The sequence below is a fragment of the Mauremys reevesii genome, unplaced genomic scaffold, assembly GCF_016161935.1.
Source record: "Mauremys reevesii isolate NIE-2019 unplaced genomic scaffold, ASM1616193v1 Contig6, whole genome shotgun sequence".
NCBI classification, from domain to species: domain Eukaryota; kingdom Metazoa; phylum Chordata; order Testudines; family Geoemydidae; genus Mauremys; species Mauremys reevesii.
The window spans coordinates 363,475-387,462 of NW_024100873.1; the positions used below are offsets into that span (position 1 = coordinate 363,475).

The window sequence follows — 23,988 nt, forward strand, 5'->3', positions numbered from 1 at the left end:
GCTTATAGCATTGCTGCTCCATGTCCCTGCAGCCCAGAGAGAACAACCGACAAAGGGAAGATTTTCCTAATTTTAAAAAGTTCTAGCCCTCCCATTGGCTCTTTTGGTCAGGTGCCCACATTTCTTTTCTTTACCTGGGGGATTTTTTAACCCTTTCCAGGTAAAGCAAGTAGAGAACAGCTACCAAGAGGGATTTTGCAGCTAACTGGCTGACTGGGTGTCCATCAAAGGGAGCTATGCCCCCCACCCCTCTTCATTTATCACCCCTCCAATGCCATTTTTCAAAATCTTATTTCAAAGCAGAGCTGCAATTTTAACTTTTAGACTCTCGAGTCCCCCCTCGTATCAGTTCCCTTTGCATAGGCATCGGGTTTGCTGCAGATCCAGTTTCGCTCAATGTAGCATCTCGAAGAGCTGACGGTGTCTTCGCTCAGGAAAGCGCAGTCGGATTCCCCTCGAATGACAAACCTGGAACGAACAGGTGAGGTGACGCTAAGAGACAGACACTCCAGCTTGTGAGGCTACACAGCACTCTCAGGCTCCTCCCTGGTAGGAGAGGAATTTAATGTCTTGAGCCAATCAGGGAGCAGGGAGGACTGGGGTAGCATTTTCAAAAGCATCTAAGCCCCATATTCAAAAGGGACACCAGCACTTAGGCTTAGATCCTCAAAGCCGTGTAGGCTCCTCACTTCCATTTATAAATACCTGTAAGGATCTGGGCCCTAAATGTCATTGAAAGCTAATGACATTTAGGCCCTATGTCAATTTTGAAAGTGGGACGTAACCATCTAAGTCACTTAGGAGCTTTTGAAAGTTTTACCTTAGAGCTAATTAAAAAAAAAAATGAAAACTCAGAATCCTTCCCCCAAATTTCTGAGCTCTTGACATTGTTTTCATTCCCCAGGGCTCAAAATGGACCTGGTTTTCATTTCTTTAAAAAGTTTTTGGTCACATTTTTCCCTTCCAAAAATTGTCATTTTTTAACAACAACAATTTTGATTTTCAAAATTGACTGGGAAACAGGATGCAAACAAGACAATGGATCAAAAATTTCAATACAAAGTTTCAAACATTTAAAAAAAGAACCACGCCGGACATTTTTTCAGAAGTTTTCCATTTGGAAAAAAGGGCCATTTTTTTACATACCCCCCACCTACAAATTTTTAATTCTAGATAAATTTCTGTCAGCTCTAGAAATGGGAAGGATTTCAAGCTCACTGGCCCGTTTCACCCTGGGGTTGAAATCAATGGAGTTACACCCCAGTTTTACATCAGTGGCGAATCAGGCCTCTATTATTAGAGTTACTCCCTCAGGGTGCTACTCTCTGTGAGAGGATTACACTTAATATACCCAACAAACTCCACACCACTAATTTCTCCTCTGATAAGAAGCCAACTCGCCAGGTCCCAGAAATCCACTCCCGCCCAGCAGGGGAGAACATGGGTGGCAACCGGAGACACAAGACAGGTTTTTCCACATTTCTAAATTGTAGGTCAAGAACCCTGGCTGGCTGCCACCACCGCAGCTGGCATTTTACATGACTTCAACCAAAAGCCTGACAGTCGGTAAGAAGAGAAAGAAAAGGACTCACAAGTTGTTGAATTCCAAACCGTTGGGCCATTTCCACCCCTGACCGGGCTCCCTCCGGAGGCCGATCCATGGATCTGTTCTGACTTTACAGCGCAGCATGAAAATCTTACAAGAAGAAAAGCAAAGGGGGAAGCAGTTATGTGCAAAGGCCACAGACAATCCCATCGAGCATTATGTTCCTGCATTACTGTAGAATAACAATCAGAACCCCATGAAATCTGCAGCCACAGAATTCACCACTGGCGGAAGAATTGTGTTCTACAGTGTCAGCTTTCTTGCCTGAGTCTGCAGAGAGCCTGAGACAATAGCTTTGAGATGGGGGAGCTGCCCAGAATGTGACTTACGTATCAACGACTGCCTCAGTCTATAGAGAGTCTGATCTAATAGGTCTGAGAGTGGCATGAACCGTCCTGTGCACCACTACGGTGTATAAACTCTGAAACCTCAAGATGACTGTGACGTTGCACTCCATATGTTTTATGGAAATATGCTGATGAGTGTAAATATGATGTAACTGGAATATGCTTTATGCAAAAGGTCTCTTGTAAGTTATCATAACAAAGGTTATAAACTACTGAATATATTCCTCCTATTTGTATGCATCTGTCATTCTTGTATCTGAAGCTAGAAATATGAAGTATAACTCTGAGGTCCTATTGTAATTATGCAAAGTGTGGACCATTAATGGTGGTTTGGAATCTTGAAGGCTCCCATAAGCTAGGACAATTGACTGTAGATGGCTCTGTTTACCTGCAAGCCTCCACTGCCTATGTGCAGGCCGATCCTGACAGAATGGAGGGGGGCTCACAGGGCATGTGAACATGTCACGTCACATGACACTGGAATCCATCTTTAACCTGGTGCTTTTCCATTTAGAAGGAGGGATGGGAATCCAGAGAAACAAAGGATTCCCGCCTTGTGCCAAAGCTATAAAAGAGGGTGGAACAGAACAAAGGGAGTGGCCAGTCATGGAGAAATCCCCTATTTACCATCTGAGTTGAAACTAACAAGGATTGTACCAGGGGAAAGGATTGGGCCCAGACTAGGAAGGAGTCTAATCAGTGAAAGAAGCTTATTGGAACATCTCTGAGGGTGAGATTTACCTGTATTCGGTTTCTTAATGTATTAGGCTTAAACTTGCATGTTTTGTTTTATTTTGCTTGGTAAATTACTTTGTTCTGTCGGTTATTACTTGGAACTACTTAAATCCTACTTTTTATACTTAATAAAATCACTTTTGTTTATTAACAAACCCAGAGTAAGTGATTAGTATCTGGGGGAGCAAACAGTTGTGCATCTCTCTCTATCAGTATTATAGACGGTGGACAATTTATGAGTTTACCCTGTATAAGCTTTGTACAGAGTAAAGCGGGTTTATTCAGGGTTTGGATCAAATTGGGAACTGGGTGCTGGAGATAGGTGACCTGCTGAGCAGTTTTTGGTTAGTCTGCAGCTTTGCGGGCGTGGTCCAGACCTGGGTCTGTGTTGCAGCAGGCTTGCGTGTCTGGCTCAACGAGGCAGGGTTCTGGAGTCCCAAGCTGGCAGGGAAAATGGCTCAGAGGTAAATTCAGCACGTCAGGTGACAGTCCCAAGGGGGTCTCTGTGACCAAACCCATCACTATGACAATTTAGGCCTTGTCAATACATAAGATGTGCAGCAGGTCATCACCTTCCAGTGAGCAGCCTTGTGATTTTGGGGGAAGCTTCTTATTCTCCTCCTGCACTAGCAACTAGACCCTCTGGGGCTGAAACCAAGCAGGAAAAATTATGTGCTAAGATTTTTTTGAAGAAAGTTAGAAGGCATTTAATTGGGGGAAGGGAGAACTAGATTCATAATGGGGCAGGGACAGTCTTTTCATTTTGTGTTTGTACAGCACCTAGCACAAAGGGGTCCCAGTCTATGATGAGGGCCCCTAGGTGCTACAGTGATAAATATTATTATTATTATTAATTGAAATGGCCTGTCAACCTTCTGTGTAATCTGTCATGACTTCATTAAAAGAGGCAGATTCAAATTCAACTACCAGAATTTCCATTCCACTTGGTCTCCTGCCAGTAGAGGCACCAGCAGCTTTGCTGATGAGCTGTGGGACTGGGGCCCTGGCATGACTCATTCCTGACTATTCCAAACCCTGTGTGTTGTGGTTGCTATAAAAATATATATATATAGGCATTTGTTTCTTTCTTACCAGGTCCTGCTCACTGTCAATCACAGCCAGGGAGGCACTGAGTGCTGAGCACTGGCTCTGGCTGTAGGTCCAATTCCCTTCCATCTCTGAGAAATAATAGCATTTCCCTTGGTACCCGATCCAGCTGCCAGGGCAGGAGGGGCCTGGACAGGAGACTGGATACGAGGTGGCAGGGGAAGGAGAACTGGTCACATGGGATCTGGTTGTCAGCACTGAAAGTGAGAGCGTGAGAACAGTTAGATTCTCTCCCCTACTTCTGGGCTGGGAAGCGGAATAAGCCCCAAAGATTCAGGTTTTGTGGAAGGAAAGAGGTAGCCCATGGTTTCAACTACAGCTGGTCAGAAAATGGGTTTCCACCCCCTGCAGAAAACGCTGAATTTTCGGCGAGCAAACTCCCAGATATTTTGATTTGGAAATGCTGCTGCAGTGTCTCATGGGAGTTGTAGTTTGGGTGCTTCATTTCCCCATTCTCTATATTCCAGGCTCCCTGGTCAGACAACATCTTCCATGATGCGCCCCAATCTCTCAACTTGGTGATGGGAAGTGTTGCATCATGGGAGTCCCTGGCTATAATGCATTATAGGGATGTAGTCCAGCTGGCAAACCCAGCCCATAAAGGAGAATGTTGCCAGGTGTCTGGTTTTCTGGATCCCAGGTTAATTCTCCTATAAACCTCCACTGTTGGGCTCCTATGCCAAGTGAGGGTTCCACGTCCAGTGGGTTTCCCTCAGAGTATTCCTGATAATCTAAAGGAGCACTTGGGGTGGTTACCTCTGATACGACTCCTCACTGGTCCTGCAATCTAAGAATCTCTGCCATAATATCAGCCAAGGGGGCCTTATCCCATTTTTGTCTATAGCCTCCATGCCATGCGGCGCACATCAGCGGCGGGTTTTTCCGGCTGATTACTGCTTTCAGCTGACTGAGATCTTTGAAGGTCTGGATACAGCTGACCCCTAGACTGGTTATTCCCCCTTCCCCTGAATTTGACTTTTGAGTGCCCTCCACAGGATCCTGCAAATCCCTTTGTTCCACTTTCATTTGAATAGGTGACTGTTGGCTCCATTGCCGCCACATACGCCACCCTTTCCTTTTTAATATTGGGTTTGGGTCTGGCGTGGGTAGTTATTTGTTGTACCATCCCTTTTAATTCTCTTAAGGTGGCAGGGTGCCCGTCCTGCCAAACGGCAAGCTTGCCTGAATAATAGGGAAGTAGTGAGGCAGCGCAGTCCCTGAGAGATGGTACGGAGAAGGGGATTAAATCTAAATCCGTATTAGCGGGTACGGTTACTATACCGGCCATAATCTGCATTAGGGCCCACCGGGTGAGATAATTTTCAGGATCTTCGTTAGGCTTGGGCAATAAAATTTCGCCTGCCTGTCTGTTCTCCAAAGCAACAAAGAATCCTGTGGCACCTTATAGACTAACAGACGTTTTGCAGCATGAGCTTTCGTGGGTGAATACCCACTTCTTCAGTTGCATCTGAAGAAGTGGGTATTCACCCACGAAAGCTCATGCTGCAAAACGTCTGTTAGTCTATAAGGTGCCACAGGATTCTTTGTTGCTTTTACAGATCCAGACTAACACGGCTACCCCTCTGATACTGTTCTCCAAAGGTGGCCATTAGAGCTAGCTCACTGTCATCAGCGCCAATTCTTATGCGGTCCAGGGCTGCTCGTATTTCTGGTGCCGCACATATGCCCATGAGGCAATAAATTTCCTGAGTGGTGAGTGCTTCTCTCCCTGCCAACAGGATGGCATTGGTACACCATGGGGGGAAAAGGTTTCTCTATTTAGTGTTCCCAAATGATCAGCCATTGCTTTTAAGTCTGAGGCTGATGCTGGAACGATAGTGACCTGTTGATTCCCCCCACCGTCTACTGGGGTGGTCACAGTGCGCCGTTCTATGGCTGCCACCAGAGCCACAACACCCTCTTTTGGGTCATGCCAGATATCTCTCTGTCCAATTTCCCAGGGGTCCCAAATATCTGTGTCCCAATCCGATTGTATTTTACATTCGGTTGGGTTCCATTCTCCTGATGTGACAGCCGCTACTTGGTGGGTCGCAAAACCTAATTTGTTTTTCAACTGCTTAATAGAATCGCAGTGGGTATGGCTTCCCGAGGCTTTGCCCTGTTCTAATGTTAATTTCTTAACCATGCCTTGTAGGATTTGGTTTTCTTTGATCAAAGCCTGATTTTCTTTTTCTAATTCTGTGAAGGCTGTAATTTGGTCCATCAGGAATCGCTCTTTACTTTTACTTTCCTGTAATGCTTGTTTTATTATTTCCATTTGGTTGTGAGAATTTGTTGCCATCACTTTCCAATTTTCCACCCCTTTTTCTAATTGGGATATTTTTTCTGTTAAAAATATTTTCTCCTCTTTACAGGCTGTTAGGCGGAGGTAGCTGTTATTACAAGCCTCCCCTAGCAGCCAGATTCCTGCGGTGTCTTTTTTTGCCACAGTTAGGGGTTTGCATATGAGGATATATTGGGCCAATCGATCCTCTAGGTCCAAAATGGTGCAGATATCTGCAAGGGCTTGTTCAGTCCAAGGACTGTGCCCATATCTTTGAAGGATTTGTTGAAAAGGCGTTCTCTCTTTAATAAAAGGTGAGGTAGAAGCTTTTGACTTCACTTCTTCCTCTGGGACTGTTTTCCCTTGCCTTTTCTTAAACATTTTAAATTTTGTTCAGCAAGCAGCACTGTCTGGTCCCTGGGACCCTCTTGTTGCCCCTGATTTTTCTTTTCCTGCTACCTATCCGGATGCCAGCAGGTTTTGGTTAACCAAGAATAGAACCGTGCTCAGTAGAACCGGTTGTGTGCACACAGATTGGTTTACAATAAGTGAGGCAAAAATGCCAATAATCCCCCTTTCGCTATTCTCCACCAAAATGTTATACCAATAAAAAAAACTAGCAGGATCTTATTAAAGGGGACAAGACATTTGTCACATTTATTGTAAATACCATAATAAAACAAAAGATAACAGTAAACAATGTTGTTTGGCTACTTATTCCTATGATTACTTTATATATATATATATATATCCATTCACACAATCATTCATACAAGTTCTGTGTAGATATTATAGTTACCTGCCTAAAGTTGCTTGTGACAGAATACTGGCCAGATATCCTGTACACAAGAGTGGAGGCGAGTCCAGGTCAGGTGCACCTGATGCTCCTGGAGGCTGGCAGCAGAATCGTAGACTCAAAGTCCTTATTCTCCAGAGTTCAGTTTTATAGGAATTTATTCCTATGTCAGTCCATGACAGTTGCTTCATTCTGCTGTTGCTAAATCAATCAGCAGGTGGCTGGCTCCATGCTGTCAGATGTTTGTTTTTTTCTTCCTTTGAGGTGCTGGGGTGGATTCCAGTTCGCCGTCCGGGGGTTATCTGGTTGATTTTACTTGATACCTTCTTCAGCCGACACTGAATTCTTCAGGCTGGTAACTCCCTAACCATTCATTCATTATTTAAACTAGGCACTCATTCACATACATTCTTTATCTTAATCACATTTATTTCACTGTCTCTTTACCTTTCGGGGTGTTACCAATTTATGTGAGACTCCTTGTCTTTTAACATTAAAAAAAATAAAGTGAGATGAAAATGAATTTACAGAGGGTGGGGGTCTTTATCTATATACTATAATAGCCACTGTTTTGGCTTACATGGTGGTTACAAAGTAGTAATTACAGTTTTGCCTGAGGCATAGGGTCAATTGACGGCTTGCAAGCTGAGTCAATTAACCATTTAGCAGCTTACAGTGGCCATTACAAAGTAAATTAGCCACTACAAGTTTCACTTAGAGAACAGGCACTTAGTTCTCTAAGAACTAAGGCACTTAGAGTCAATTGACGTTTAACAAGTTTTATACAAAGTATCTCTTTGAGCAGGTTTCACACAGACACAGCTTGCAGGCTGGAGGCTAAATCTTGGGAATCACATTTATTTCTAACGTAAACCTTTTAATTGTAAAGTCTCAAAAAATCATTTCTAACAATAAATCATTTTTCATATATATATATATATATATATATAAACCATGTATAATATAAACCTTATTTAATATTCCTAAACCTTTATTATTCTTTTGTTCCACTCTTACTTTTTATTGCATTGGCAAATTCCCCATATCACTATCTTCCTTATAAACAAAAAACAAACAAACGGCAATGGCTGTTGAAAATAGCAATTCCAGTCCTAATAACCACTGGGAAGCATTTCTTGCTCAATTTTATCCTACTTTTTCTACAGCAAGTTACAGTGGATCAGTATATTTGATTTGGGAGAAATGAAGTAACAGCTGCCCAAACTGAGCTTGAGCACTCCTGAATTTTGAGGTGTTCAAACCTGGAAGGCAGGTGCTGGGTGTGTGTGTGGGGGGGGGCGCTGTTGGCTCCGTGGGGGAGCATGGCAGCTTGTATGCTGGTCTGAGTGGCATGGTAAGGGGGCTGGGGAGTTGAAGAAGGGGTAGGGAGTCAAGGGACAGGGAGCAGGTGGGGTTGGATGGGGCAGAGGTTCGGGGAGGCAGTCAGGGGCAGGGAGAAGGGGGGGTTAGATGGGTCAGAGGTTCGGGCGGACAGTCAGGGGACAGACATTGGTTGCATAGGCATGGGAGTCCCAGGGGTTTGTCAGGGGACAGGTAGGGGGTGGGGTCCTGGGGGGACCCTGCTTGCTTTGCTGCTGCCTAGAGCTGCCCCTGCACAGGAGACACAAAGAACCATTTGTGAGCTGCAGTCTGAGTATCCCTGGTCTATACTAAGCTCTGTGTCCTTTAGGGCTAACCCAGGCTCAGCAGCTGGGGATCTCTTGCATATACTCCGAAAGCCTTGCCCCCCAGCGTCCAAACAGCACCGAGATAGATACAGTCCCTTGTTGTATCCCTCCTCCTCCTTTGTGCTCCGAGCTGTTGGGAGTTCAGCACTTGGCACTAGTTAATTCACTCTCCTGTCTGGTGAGTTACACAGTCACAGAGGCTCCCAACACAAATGCTCCAATATCACCTTACAATGTGGGATGCGACTGTCAGAAACGGGATTAATGCTGCAGCAGCTCACACGCATTCACTAAAGTCTAAGCACATTCTTGTAATGCTAATACCTATTTTAACACACAGGTGAGCCAGCCTGACCCCAGCTGGGGATTTGTCAGTGTCCTACTGAGACATGGGAACTTTGGCATGAGCTGGTACCTGGTCTGCCAGTGTCACACCTACCCCCTCCCTGCCCCTTCCAACCCAATGGGCTCCTGGAAGGGAGTGAACAGGCTTTTCCAGGGCTAATTTTAATAATACTCTTGTTATGAGCCCCCTTCCACTGCCGCCTCCTTCGCCTTTGTAAACGCATCACGTTTGCTGCAGATCCAGTGTCTCTCGCTGGTGCACTGTGAGCTGCTGACCCAATTCTCATCATTCAGATACACGCAGTCACCACCTGCTGTTATCACAAACCTGCAAGACAGAAGCCAGGGAGCTGGTGTCAGGCAGGAGTTGGGCGTTTCCCGTCAGTCACAGACAGGGGGAGACACTTGCACAGTGCAGGGAGCTGCTGCACTCACGGCCCCTCACGATTCCCCCTCCTGCACCAGCCACAGGCTCCATCCCCAGCAGGGGGCAGCGGGCAGCAGGGCCAGGAGAGGTTCTAAGATCAACTGGCCTCCATGGAGCATTTATGCCGGGTGGGTATTTTAACCCCAGTTCCTGCTCCCCCCGCACATGCAGCTGGGTCTGGATGGGCTCCTGCAGGCCCAACCCACCCAAACTGCCCCAGAGGGAGATTCCAGGTGAGCAGCAGCATAAGGAGCGGCAGTAACACCACACAGAAGAGCTGGGTCAAAAAGACTCACAGGTTGTTGAATTCGGTGCCGTTGACCCATTTCCAGGGCTGGCCCAGCTCCTGCTCCCTCCGGAGGCCGACCCAGTGGTCAGGTTTGCCTTTATAGCGCAGCAGGAAATCCTAAAAACAGCAGAGGGAGAGGTGGTGTCAGAGCCCCGACTCTGCTGCTCCCCCAGGCTCCGGGCAGGGAATCCCAGGTGGACACGGAAGGGCTCTGAGTGTTTCCAGGGGGTGGCTGGGGATTTTCTCCTCCCTCTTGCCCAGCTCTGGGTAATTCAGTATTAACCCTCCCACCCCAAACCCAGCTCCCCCTCACCCCAATCTGCCCTGGGCTGGGGCAGCTCTTGGGTGCTGCTGGGTCTAAGCCGCATGGCGGGCTGGGGAGGCAAGGCCACGTTCTGTGTCAAAGCCTCTCCATACAGAGCAGCTGAGCTCCCCTCACCATCGCAGGGGAAGAGAAAAGAAAGAGCCCAGCTGATCTCAATAGGAGATGCTGGGAGGGGCCAGAGAGAGAGAAGAGCCCCCCCCCCCCCCCCAGTCCTCAGCCAGAAGGGACCAGGGCTGACAGGAGCCTTCCCCATCCTCAGCTGGCTGCCCTGGAGCACTGGCTCTTCAAGTTGAGCTGGGATCTCGACCCCGTCTCCAGTACCATGCAGCCCAGGAGACACCTGAGCCAGCCCAGCCCTAGAGAGGGACAGTCTCCTATTGGGAAAAAAAAGAAAAAAGCAAACATTCTGGGATATATTAGCAGGAGTGTTGCAAGCAAGACACAAGTAATTCTTCCACTCTACTCTGTGCTGATTAGGCCTCCTCAACTGGAGTATTGTTTCCTGAAATGTGGCACCCAGATCTGAACACATGTGGACAAATTGGAGGAAGAAAGATCAACAAAATGATGAAAGACCTAAAAACCATGAGGGAAGATTGAAAGAACTGGGTTTGTTTAACCTGGAAAAGAGAAGACAGAGGGGACATAACTGCTTTCAAGTACAAAGAAAAGGAAGAAAAATTGATCTTAATCTCTGAAACTAGGCCGAGAAGCAATGGGCTTAAATTGCAGCAAGGGAAGTTTAAGTTGGACATTAGGAAGAAAAAAAAAAGTCAGGGTGGTTAAGCACTGGAATAAGTTGCCTAGGGAGGTTGTGGAATCTCCATTATTGGAGATTTAAGAGCAGGTTAGACAAACACCTGTCAGGGATGGTCTAGATGGTGCTGGTCCTGCCATGAGTGCAGGGGACTGGCCTTTATGACCTCTCAAGGTCCCTTCCAGTCCTATGATTCTAGGTCACAGTGAGGATACCAAGGGTCCTAAATAAATGCAGGGAATTCCCAAGCGAGTCACCTGAAAGACTGACTTGGTAACATCAACAATAACTTCACAGGCCAGGGAAAAGAACGTAAGACAGAAGAGATGCAGATTACCAGAGATTCTTCTTTATTAATTATTATTAACTTTGGAGGAGTCCCTAGGAGCCCTAGTCAAGAACTAGGACCGGGCTGAGAGGTGCACTGTACAAACAGAATGAAAAGTGGCCCCTGCCCCAAGGGGCCGTCATGCTAAGGAACAGCACCACACTTCTAACTTCTGGTACCAAAGTACATGTGACTAAAAACGTCACAGCAGAGGTGCCCTGCCAGGAGCATGAATGACTTGAGAACTGTGGATTCTCAGAACATTACAGTAGCTTCTGTGGTGACAGCCCGTTTGGATCAATGGCCTCAATTTTAAACAGATGTGCCAGAGACATCAGCTGGTAGGTCCTTTCAGCCACAAGAGAAGCTTCTGCGGGACAAAATGTTAAGAGTAACATACTACGGTGTCTCTGCACAAATGTAAGAAAGATGCTAAGTGACTATGATTTACTGGACCTAATAGGAATTGCTTACATCTTGCACCTCCCTTGCCTTGCACCTGTTTTCTCCAGCTACCCACTGATTCCCAGCTGTATCGACACCTAACAAGCTGCACATCTGATCTACAAAATATTCCACCTTCTTGGAGGCTCTAAAACATTACTGGGCTGTTTAAACAAACACCAGGGTGCCACAGCAACCCTTGTGAAACTGTCTTCTCACCCTCCTATGGTCATGGTCTGCACAAGAGAGTTACACTAACCAGGCAGGAGTCATGCAGCATCCTCCCTACCTTGCTTTCTTTCAGGTGCACTCAAATACTGCAGGTTTCAGAGTAGCAGCCATGTTAGTCTGTATCTGCAAAAAGAACAGGAGTACTTGTGGCACCTTAAAGACTAACAAATTTATTTTAGCATGAGCTTTCGTGAGCTGCAGCTCACTTCTTCGCGAGGAATTCCACCGTGATTTTAACAATTTCCATCCCACCATCAACCTCAGCCTAGACCAATCCACACAAGCAGTCCATTTCCTAGACACTACTGTGCTAATAAATGATGGTCACATAAATACCACCCTATACTGGAAACCCACTGACCGCTATACTTACTTACATGCCTCCAGCTTCCATCCCGGACACACCACACGATCCATTGTCTACAGCCAAGCTCTAAGATACAACCGTATTTGCTCCAATCCCTCAGACAGAGATAAACACCTACAAGATCTCTATCAAGCATTCTTAAAACTACAATACCCACCTGCTGAAGTGAAAAAACAGATTGACAGAGCCAGAAGACTACCCAGAAGCCACCTACTACAGGACAGGCCTAAAAAAGAAAATAACAGAACGCCACTAGCCATCACCTACAGCCCCCCAATTAAAACCTCTCCAGCGCATCATCAAAGATCTACAACCTATCCTTAAAGATGATCCCTCACTCTCCCAGATCTTGGCAGACAGGCCAGTCCTCGCTTACAGACAGCCCCCCCAACCTGAAGCAAATACTCACCAGCAACTGCACACCATACAACATAAACACGAATCCAGGAACCTATCCTTGCAACAAAGCCCGATGCCAGCTCTGTCCACATATCCATTCAAGTGACACCATCATAGGACCTAATCACATCAGCCACACCATCAGTGGCTCGTACACCTGCACATCTACCAACGTGATATATGCCATCATGTGCCAGCAATGCCCCTCTGCCATGTACATTGGCCAAACCGGACAGTCTCTACGAAAAAGAATAAATGGACACACATCTGACATCAGGAATCATAACATTCAAAAACCAGTGGGAGAACACTTCAACCTCTCTAACCACTCAGTGACAGACTTGAAGGTGGCAATTTTGCAACAAATAAACTTCAAAAACAGACTCCAAAGAGAAACTGCTGAACTCGAATTAATATGCAAATTAGATACAATTAACTGTGGCCTAAACAGAGACTGGGAATGGTTGGGTCATTACACTAATTGAATCTATTTCCCTATGTTAAGTTCTCCTCACACCTTCTATGGGCCATCTTAATTATCACTTCAAAAAATTTTTTTTCCTCCTGCTGATAACTGATCACAATTGATTAGACTTTTCCTGTTATGCATACTTCCACCTTGTCATGTTCTCTATGTATAAATATCTCCTGTCTGCGTGTTCCATTCTATGCATCCGAAGAAGTGAGCTGTAGCTCACGAAAGCTCATGCTAAAATAAATGTGTTAGTCTTTAAGGTGCCACAAGTACTCCTGTTCTTTTTGCGGATACAGACTAACACGGCTGCTACTCTGAAACCTACTCTTACTCAGTATTCTCCTATTTATGGATCCAAGAACCACACTAGCGTTTGGTTTCAGCATCACACTGGGAGCACGCGGTCAGCTGGTGAGGAATTTGTCAGCAAAACTTTTTGGTCGGAAAATGCAGATTCATCAAAACTTCTCGTGGAAGTTTTCTCAGGGTCAGGCACTGTTAAGGCATTCACCAAGGATGTGGGGAAACCAGGCTCAAGTCCCTGCCATATCAAATTTCAGAGGGGTAGGCATTTGAGTCTGTTTCAGCAAAAACAACAAGGAGTTGTGTGGTACCTTAAAGCCTAACAAATTTATTTGAGCATAAGCTTTCTGGGCTGGAACCCCCTTCATCTTTATGCCCAAATAAATTTGTTAGTCTTTAAGGTGCCACATGATTCCTCATTGTTTTTGCTATATCAAAGGATCTTGTGTTTTGTTCTGCTGCAGAATTAAAACAAATGTTGAGCCCACTACATTTTTCACAAAAGGGAATTCCTGTTGTCCGTCCAGCCCTAAAAATAAGCAGCTTTGAAAATCAGAGCCTGTGGGGATTGAATGCCCAAATCCCATTGATTTTGATGGAAATCAGGTGTCCAAATCTCTTAGCCAGCATTGAAAATCTCAACCATAAAGTGCAAATATCCATTTCTGAGCAGGAACAGGGAATGGCTGGTCACAGGGTCAAAGAAGAGCCTGTCTGACACACATCAGAATAATGGTGCTCTGCACTTATGCTCTGCACTCATTCCCTGTGACATGCTCATGAAGCATAGGGTGACCAGATGTCCTATTTTTATAGGGACAGTCCCATTTTTGGGGACTTTTTCTTATATAGGCGCCTATTACCCCTTACCCCGTGTTCTGTTTTTTCACAGTTGCTATCTGGTCACCCTAATGAAGAATAACTTTCTAAAGTCTGTACCTTGGCTCCTCCCTGGTAACAGGCGGGTGGTGGTTTTCTCCTGGCGTCGGAGGTTTAATACCGTGCAACCTTCTTCATCCTCCATCTTCCAGGCTTGCCCAGAAACCGATGAGACGAGAAGAAAGCAATGACCCTCCACAGACTCACCCTGTCCAACTGAGGGCTCAAGGCTGCAGAGAAAGTGCTGGCCCCATCTCGAGCTGTCAAACCACAGTATCTGCTCAGATGCAAGAGGCCGACCAACCTGCTAGTGAGCTGCAGGGCTTGGCACTGTGAAAGGGCAAGAGGAGCCGGCCCTGAGTGGGGAAGCACGTAAAGGGAGCAATCACAGGGCAAAGCTGGACCGGATGCCCTGAAATAAGTCACAGGGAAGTTGCAAGCTGCAGGCAGGACCGAGAGCAGCCAAGGCACTGGGGGGCTATTCTTGAGTCCGTCCCCACGCCCTGCTGCGCCTGTCAGCAATAAGAAACATCTCTAAACATGCAATAAACAATATCATGGGCCCTGTCCCCTGGTGGTGTAAATTGGTATCGGTTTTCTGAGGTCAACGAAGCTTCATTGATTCACACCAGCTGGGCCATCTGGTCCCATTGACCCCAATGGAGCTATGGCTCATTCACACCAGCTGGGCTCTGGCCCCGTTGAGTCCAGTGGAGCTACGGCCCATTGACACCAGCTGGGATCTGGCCCCTGAAAGTGTTGCCTTGAAAACACAGTGATGAACATGGCCCTGTTGGACCCGGATCCTGCAAACACAGAAGCATTTGCTTTGCACAGGTGAGTTGTTTGCCGAGGCTGCTGGAACTGTGAGCTCTTTGGGGCTGTCTTCTACTGAGGTTTGTTTGTACAGCACCCAGCACAATGGAGCCCTATCATGACTAGCCCTTGGGCGTGGTATTATAAGCCTGGTGTTACAGCACTACAGTAATGCCAGGTGCTGTCCCCACCTCCTTTCCTCTATTCGCCAACATAATCCCCAATTCTCCTCCCCATGCCAGGTGCTCTGCATGACACCCAACCCCCCAAGCCAGAAGCCATGTACGCCCTTCATTCCCCCTTCTCTCCTATAGCGGGACCCCTTCTCCCCCCTGCCAGGCGTTCTGGGTACACTCTTTCCCACACCATTCTTATTTCTTGGCCAACAGTCACCATTCGTCCTGCTGGTCATTGCCTTCCATGAGGCTAGAAGTGGAGAATTTGGTGCCAAACTGCCCAGAAACACTCATATCAAATTATTTTTTTGGGGGTCTTAAACTTCATTCAAAACCAGTTAAGCACTCGTAGCGTTGTTGTCTACCGCAGTCCTTGAAAGCAAGGTGGTGAATAGTTAAGGACCCTGCCAATCCTTGCTTGCCCGCGTAATGCAGATGTTGCTGTTATAAAATCCAGAGAAATGCACATTGTGTCACAACCCCCTTAACTCTGACCCCTTGATTTGCAATCCTTCCCTCCCCCCCCCCCCCCGGATTTTTCTGATCTCTACTTCAGTATCTTGTATATATTCCAATTTAAAGGAAAATATAAACATATGGCTAGACAGGCTCTAAGGTCCCTGCCCCAGAGAGCTGACAATCTAAGAGACAACAGATGGATGCAAACAGACCGACGGGGGAGCACGAGGAAACAATTACACAACAGCAGTCTGCAGGATTGGCAGTGGTCGCAGCACACCAGCTGCCTGATCATTGTCAAGTTTGCCATGGGTGCTACGGCAAAATGAGTGTCAAGGAGAGATTTGAAGGTGGATAATGAACTAGTTTGGCAGATGTTTACAGGGAGCTCTTCCAGAGCTTCATTTATTAAAAGACGAGGGGCTGGGTGCTGAAGCAGCTAACGGTGGTGTCCTCTGCAAAGCGTGAGCTTGCACGCACCGGCTGTGCGAGGTCACGCCTTGCACGCCACGGGCAGAGGCGGTGCCAGGCTAAGCGCTGAGCTCCTCCCATGGGTGGGAGAAAGCTCCAAGGGAACATAAGAACATAAGAAAGGCCGTACCGGGTCAGACCAAAGGTCCATCTAGCCCAGTATCTGTCTACCGACAGTGGCCAATGCCAGGTGCCCCTGAGGTAGTGAACCTAACAGGCAATGATCAAGTGATCTCTCTCCTGCCATCCATCTCCATCCTCTGACGAACAGAGGCTAGGGACACCATTCCTTACCCAGCCTGGCTAATAGCCATTAATGGGGGGAGCCTTGGGCTCAGATAGCAGGGGGTGGGGGCTATAGCTCAGGTTGAACAGCCATGACAGAGGGAGAGCTCAGGGCTGGGATAGCAGGGGCGCTATGGGTCAGTCAGGGTTGAAGGGCACTGACAGAGGGAGAGCCCAGGGCTGGGATAGCAGGGAGACTGAGGGGCACCAGCACAGCTGGGGTGGGAGGTGAGATTAGACTGGACTGCACTGGTAGGTAATTCGATCAGGCAGCCTAATCTGTGGGGCCAGACACTGTTTCATTGATTATTGTTAACAGCCAACACGCCTGCTATTGTCAAATGAGTAACCATGTCCTGGCTACTTAGAGTCTCTCTTCTATTTGTCTCTGTTCTGTTCTCTTTAGAAAAGTCCCAGCCAAATAGGTGCCGACTCCGTGGGTGCTCCAGCCCCGGAGCACCCACCAGCAGCCAAGCTCCCCCCTTCCCCACCCCGGCTCGCCCCCTTCCCCAGCACACCCGGTCCCCATTCCTCCGCCTACCTCCCACTGCTTCCTGCCTGGCTGCTGCCAAACAGCTGGGGGGAGGGGTCATCGAGCACCCACGGGAAAAAGGGCAAAATTGGCGCCCACAGAGTGTGTCTCAGACATCCCATTGCTAATTAAACTGACCCACCCACCCCTACAGTTCTCAGTCCTATGATTCTTTAGAGGATGTTTCTTCTTCCTTACCAGGCTCAGCTCAGAGACCGGCTCTGGTCCCAGCAGAAGACAACCTGGTGAGTGAGCTCCCTTCTGCGTCATCCCTGGGGGGCTGGGGGTTGTAGCAGGAGCAGCTGCTGTAGTTAAATTTACAAACCAGTTGCCATTAGAACCTCCTGCTTCCAGATGCCCGGAGCTGTGTGCATAGGCGGCAGGTTCGTATAATTTTTGGTGGGGCCCAAAATGGTGCGCACCCCCCCCCCCTGCTCTCACCCTGTAAGCTGATATAAAATGAAGCTACAATGCGTCAGCACCACAAGATTACAAGGGTCAATTAAAAGTGGAAAGTCAGAAGCAGCACTTGCCTATAAATACCTAATATACGGTATTAAATTTTGTTGCACCTGTTGTGACAAAGTGGGAATGTTCTTAATGTTTTCTCTGAATACTGTGTGGGTGCCTCAGTTTCCCCTGCAAAGTGCCAACTGACGGTGTTGGGGACAAAGAGATCAGGTGGCCTCCTTGTCCGGAAGAGACACAAAGGCCAGATGAGGGAGTGTCAGTTTGGAGCTGGCTGGGGAAATCGGGAGAGGCCCAGAACTTGGGTCTGGGCTCCCCATCCCCCAAGATGGACCTGACTGAGGGGTCCTGTTTTCTGTACTTACAAGCTCTGTTTTAGACTGTATCCCTGTCATCTAATAAACCTTCTGTTTTACTGTCTGGCTGAGAGTCACATCTGACTGCGGAGTTGGGGTGCAGGGACCTCTGGTTGCCCCAGGACCTGCCTGGGCAGACTCGCTGTGGAAAGTGCACAGTGTGGAAGGGCATGCTGAATGCTCCGAGGTCAGACCCAGGAAGGTGTAAGCTTCTTGCCCTGGAGACAGTACGCTCAGAGAGGAGGCTTCCCCAGAGTCCTGACTGGCTTTGTATGGAGTTGTTCCAAAGCATCCCAGCATCCCCTTCCACACCATGGGCTTCCCGGAAGTCTGCACAGGCACTGACAGGCCTCCTCTGGCCTTTGTCTCTTTTCCAAGCATTAGGAGGCCACCTGATCTCTTTGTTCTCCAACACCTTCAGTTGGCACCTTGCAGGAGAGTGGCCCAGGCCATCAGTTGCCTGGAGACAGGGTGTCAGCCATTCTCTGTGCAGACAGCATCACACTGGCCCTCTAGGGCTTTACAACAATCACACCCCCTTATCCCACCATCTAGAGCCTTAAGAAATGCATTGGGGAAACTGAGGCACACAGACAGTATTCAGAGAAAACACCTGTATACGACCAGTTACATACTTTGAAGGGTGTAAAATAATCAAATATTGTGCTAAATACAATGATACTCCAAACTGACCACCAAATTTAAGTTGCATGTTTTCCCCTCAGGTGAGGGTTCTGGGGTGGGGCTGGGGATGAGGGGTTCACAGTGCAGGAGCGTGCTCGGTGCTGGGGTTCAGGCTTTGGGGTGAGGCAGGGCTGAGGATGAGGAACTTGGGGTGCAGACAGGCTGCCCCAGGGCTAGGGCCAGAGAGGACTCCCGTCACCACCACTGGCAGCAGCAAGCTCCAGGAGGGACCCTCCTGCCCCCACGGCACACACACTCTGCACATGCTCCTAGGGCCCCTCTCAGGTCCAGAAAGCTCACCCCTCCCTATGATGGGTACTGGGGGGGGCACAGGTGGCCTTCCATGTTGCTGCCCCTCACCATAACTTCACTGTGGATGGGGCTGCCCCTTGCCCAGCATGGGGCAGAAGTGGGGTAGGCAGGGTGGTGGCTGGCTATGGGACGGGGGAGCAGGGTGTCATAAAATTCACCCAAGCCCCAGCTGCTCAGGTCTAGGAAGCCTCCCTCTCCCATCCCTCCTGTGGCGGGTGGGTTGGTGGGTGCCGGGGGAGGGGGCATTACCTTCACATGTGGCTTCCTGCCTCCCCTGTGCAGCCTGCTGTGCCTCACTGGGGGTAGGAGTAGGGGCTGGGACTGGGGCTGGGGCAGGGGGGGAATCATAGGGTCAAACACTCACGGAAGCCCCAGCGGCTGCTAAGGTGAATGATGTCTGTCTCCTGGCCCATTTGTGTCTCCTCCAGGTAGGGGCAGGAGAGGGGAGGCCCCCTCCACTCCCCTCCCCCTCCTGAGTGCTTCAGCAGTAGTTAGCACATTCCTCTTATGCTAATGCTGCAGCCCTTAGGCTACGGAGAGAGACGTGCTGTGCGCTCTCTTTACATTCAGGCAGGGAAACTCCGGGGAGGGGGTAAAATCTAGCTCCAAATATTGGTGGAGCAGAGCCCCTGATTATGAATATTCCTGGGGCTTTAGCTCCAAGAGCCCATATAAGTTGGCGCCCATGAACACAACCAATCTACTTCTGCTCGAGATTCCCTCATTTGTACATCCAAGGATCCCCTTCTACAGATCTACACCAGCTGGGGATCTGGCCCACTGAGTCCAATGGAGCGATACCAATTTACGCCAGTTGAAGATCCGGCCTTCACTTTGCCCATAGATTCTGTGTTATGTGAATGCGCCATGCAGGCCGCGTTGCTCCAGGGCGGGGGACAGTTTGAGGCTGCAGGTCAGATGTTTATTCGGCACTGGTGAGGCCACATCTGGAGTATTGCGTCCAGTTTTGGGCTCCTCACTACAGGAAGAATGTGGACAAATTGGAAAGGGTCCACTGGAGGGCGACAAAAATGATTAGGGGGCTGGGGCACATGACTTATGAAGAGAGGCTGAGGGAACTGGGATTGTTTAGTCTGCAGAAGCGAAGAATGAGGGGGGATTTGATAGCAGCCTTCAATTACCTGAAGGGGGGTTCCAAAGAGGATGGATCTAGACTGTTCTCAGTGGTGGCAGATGACAGAACAAGGAGCAATGGTCTCAGGTTGCAGTGGGGGAGGTCTAGGTTGGATATTAGGAAAAACTATTTCACTAGGAGGGTGGTGAAGCACTGGAATGGGTTACCTAGGGAGGTGGTGGAATCTCCTTCCTTAGAGGTTTTTAAGGCCTGGCTTGACAAAGCCCTGGCTGGGATGATTTAGTTGGGGATTGGTCCTGCTTTGAGCAGGGGATTGGATTAGATGACCTCGTGAGGTCTCTTCCAACCCTAATCTTCTATGATTCTATGAAACTCACTCAGTAGAGCCCCACCTAGCCAGCCACCAGAATGGGCTCATTTAGTTCGGAGGGCTGCACTCCCAGTGCCCATTTCCTGGCACCTTGGCCGTGAGCCCCGGAGCTGTCAGCACTGCACTGTCTGCAGCCCATGCTGACTGACCAGCTGCTCGCTAGCTGGTTGCAGTCTCATCAGCAGAAGGGAGGTGAGACTTTCCTCGCACTCACCAGCACAGGCAGGGGATCCATAGAGCCACCCCTCCCACCCAGACCCACCCACCCTTAGGCTCAGAGCAAGCAGGGCTAGTTTGCAAAGGTTTCAAATACGTCGGTCGTCGTGGGAATGTAGGTGACTCAATTTGTCTCCTATACGCAGGGGACAGGCTCAGCCCTAGCACCTCCCCTACCTAATACCAGGGTTCACTCTTCAGGGAATGCAGCCCATGACTGGGAGAGACAGCGGAGGGAGAGGAGTAGCTGGGGATCCAGTTTTTGGGCAGGGACTGGCCACAAGCACCCTGCTCCCGACAGGGGTGGTTAGAAAGCAGCCAGCAGCAGAACTCCACTGGGGCAATGATGGTGGGGGAAGAAGGGGTGTTGTAAGTTCTTGAGCACCGAGTAATTTTATCCCCTAAAATACTAAAAATGTGGAGTGCAGATAAACAAGAAATGGTAGGGGCCAGATCTGATTGGCTATCTCAATGCCCACTCAAGGATGTGATGCCCTCTACTGTAGGCACATGGGGTTCCTCGCAGGCATTAGGGGAGGCACTGTGTGATGAAAAACAAGCAATATACTCCCAAAGGATTAACTGCCAACCTCCTGTAGGTAAGGAAAGGAAAGAAACAAACAGATAAATAAACCTCAATCCAGACAGAACACAAGCAATCAGAAAACAAAGGTTCCTTCAGTTACACGTGTCTCTCTCGGAGAGCTGTCCTCAGAGATTACACCTTGAAGAGTGGGCCTAGTCTGTGGGATGCTCTCCTCTATGTAAGTTAGGACCAGAGTGCATTATTCTCCAACTCAGCAATGAGTCCTGACTCAGAGATGGGCACAGGGGCTTTGTCTAAGGGTCAGTGAATCCTGTTTGGTTTATCATGGATAATCTAAACAGTCGATAAATAGGCAGAGGTGTGTGACCTGAACTAAGTCCTATGAAATTGGACAAAGTTAATAAAAGAACCAATTAAAGGAGCAGTGTGGAGACAGGCAAATTAATAAATATTAAGAACTTTAAATTTCAATTAAATCTGTTTATCAAGGTTAGCTGCTGTCTTCTCTCCCGGTGTATGTGGTCTGAACAATCTGATGTTTAACAGGAGAAGCTTTTAGTACCCTAAATCACCATAGTATTTCCATATCCCATTAGAATTATTGCAAGAACAATTTAAATGTAAACCCTTGGCAGTGCTTTTGCAAACTCCATTTCACCAATAGTGCCGAGGTCTCTATAGTGCCGAGGTCACCGTGTGCAGAAGCCGTGCTGGACTGAAAGTTACTTCTTGGTGTTGTGTTATAGCTTCTTTGTTCTTCTTGGTTGTCTTGCTGCTCTTTGTTTGCTTCTTGAGGTGCTGGCTTGGAGGTTTGATGAGAATACATTAACAGGCTGAGTTTGTGTGAGAATGAAGAGAGTGTAATCAAGAGAGTGTAAGTGTGGAAGCAGCAGAGTGGAAGTGTGTGTAAGAGCATAAAACCATAATCGGAGAGAGAGTCTCTCACTTCAGAGGAATTATACTCCTCTTTCCATGATCTGACTGGAGCTGGACAGCACCTCTCTTTCAAGGGCTTGACTGGAGTCAAGTATCAGCCACTGTCACCTTTCATTGGCTCAACACCTTCATGGGCTGATTTTGGTCGTGTCTTCCATTCTAGGTATGCATGTGCAGCAGGGCTGTAACTCTTTATTCGTTCCATTTTCTGAGCTATCCCATTAGTTCCATCAGGTTTTAACAGGAGTTGAAATTCTGTTTCAAATGAATACAAACATTGCTATTTCCTCCTATATTTCAGCCCTTAACATCATTTTTAAATACAAATTATTCTTAAAGAGAGTCTTTAAACTTAAATGGTGATCAAATAAAACACTGTCTTTTCTTCTTAACTATCCGTGGAGAAGTTCTTCTTGTCTTCCTGAATTTGATAAGGAGTTGCTCAAGCCCTGGCAGATAACTAATTAATTTCCCCATGAATATAAATAATTTTATACCCAAGTGGCTTCTTATATTAGTTCTCAGTTCTAGCAAGGTCATTTGATTCCATATTTGTACAGAAAACATCTCACTATTCATATAACAATGGTATCGGGCAGTTATTGTATGGAGTGATTGAATTTAAATACAAAACATTTGCAAATAAACATCTCAAACAAAGCTTATTTCATCTTAAGTATTTGAAAGACAACTCAAAGGTTCACCTTCGAGAGAAAACCATGAGTTAGAAGTAATCAGTCTTCTGTAAAACATTTTCCAATCATAAATGTTCCTAAAGTTTGAAGAATGAAGGCTTTAGAAAACTTATCAATCAGTTTCAGTGAGGATATTTCTAGAATTCTTTGTGTGGGTTTAAAACTAAAGGTTTTTCTCTTTGCAAAGAGGAAGGGTGAATAGGGTGCTTGTATGGCTTTGTTTATGACTCTGGTTGCACATCTTAAGCATCACTCATCTTTGTAATATCCTGAATAAACCAAATCTCTTTACAACTTGTTTGGGTTTTTTTAAGATAAAGTACAAGTGTATGCCAGCCTTGTGTTTTTCACAAGGAGAGGTGTCTTATTCTCAGAGAAGACTCTCTTTGTTAGTTGTTTGTCTTTTGACCAATTGTTCCTAGATTTGTAGCCTGCAATTTATAGGTAGAGCCTTGCGCGGATACAGAAATGTGTATCTGCAGCCAATCTGCTAACCGCAAAAATTATCTGTGGATATTCACATCCAGAGATTTGCAGAGTTCTACACTGAGGACCAGGCTGAGGCTCCGAGGCATCCCCTCTGCCGGAGCTCAGTCAGGGAGAGCCACGGTGGCAGCTTTGGGGACCCTCCACCTGTTCTGGGTGGGGCGCCCAAGCAGCCCCTCACCAAGTGTCCCAAGCTCAGAGCCCGAGCAGCCTCCAGCCCGTGTTCCTGCCCCCCAGTCCACCGCCCAGGGCAGGTGGAGGATCCGTGTCAGAACCCTACTGTGTATTCGCATCCGCGTTGCTATCTGTGGTAATGGTCAGTGGATATCCACAGATATAAAGTGGATACCTGCAGATTTACAGGGCTCTATTTATAGAACATATACAATTTGCAATTAGAGATTCCTATGAAAGGCACAAATCCAATAACGATCACGTAAGTAACTCTTTCCAGCCTGGCTAGGATCTTGCCTCTTTGTGTTTGCCTGTCTGGTCTATTCAGATTATAATCTCTTTGGGGCAGGGTCAGTTTGCTTCCCTGTGTGTCCTGTGCACAGCACAAAGGAGTCCTGACCTCACGCCATGTGCTCCCAGAACATAAACAGTGACTCGTTTCTAAGAGCACAGCAACACAGCACTGCAGGTTTGTCTCTCAGGGCCGCCCAGAGGATTCCGGGGCCTGGGTCTTCGGCGCGGGGGCCCTTCCGCTCGGGACCCGCCGCCAAAGTGCCCCGAAGGCCGCGCGGGGGTCCCGCTTCCCTTACCTGAGCGCTGTCGCGGGGCCCGAGCTCCCTGCTCAGAGTCGCGTGGGAGGGGCGGGCTGTGAGCTCCACGCCCCTTCCCACGCCGCCTGAGCGGGCGAGGCTCAGGCCCCGTTGAGCTCCCAGCCCCGCCTCACCACGCGGCTCGGCTCGGGCGGGCTCAGGCTCGGCCGAGACTCGGCGCTCATGC

General features: G+C 47.9%; 2 protein-coding genes across 2 annotated transcripts in view; one reads left to right on the forward strand and one right to left on the reverse strand.

Annotated features, from left to right (window-relative positions):
• Nucleotides 1-23,988, forward strand: part of LOC120394448 (C-type lectin domain family 2 member B-like) — a 1,239,960-nt gene that overhangs the window by 178,380 nt on the left and 1,037,592 nt on the right. The gene's annotated exons all lie outside the window — the stretch shown is intronic.
• LOC120394437 (C-type lectin domain family 2 member D-like) lies at nucleotides 248-5,425 on the reverse strand. Its single transcript, XM_039518666.1, has 4 exons — nucleotides 5,420-5,425; nucleotides 3,781-4,041; nucleotides 1,593-1,696; nucleotides 248-468 (listed from the first exon to the last, which is right to left on the reverse strand). The coding sequence occupies exons 1-4, from the start codon at nucleotides 5,423-5,425 to the stop codon at nucleotides 321-323; spliced, it is 519 nt and encodes a 172-aa protein (XP_039374600.1). The 3' UTR covers nucleotides 248-320.

Bases quoted from the DNA above. Each gene is read 5' to 3' on its own strand.
- LOC120394437 (XM_039518666.1), bottom strand. The intron at 1,697-3,780 runs GTAAGAAAGAAA...TCTTCTTGTAAG, and splicing joins TTGACAGTGAGCAGGACCTG to ATTTTCATGCTGCGCTGTAA. The intron at 469-1,592 runs GTGAGTCCTTTT...TGTTCGTTCCAG, and splicing joins GGTTTGGAATTCAACAACTT to GTTTGTCATTCGAGGGGAAT.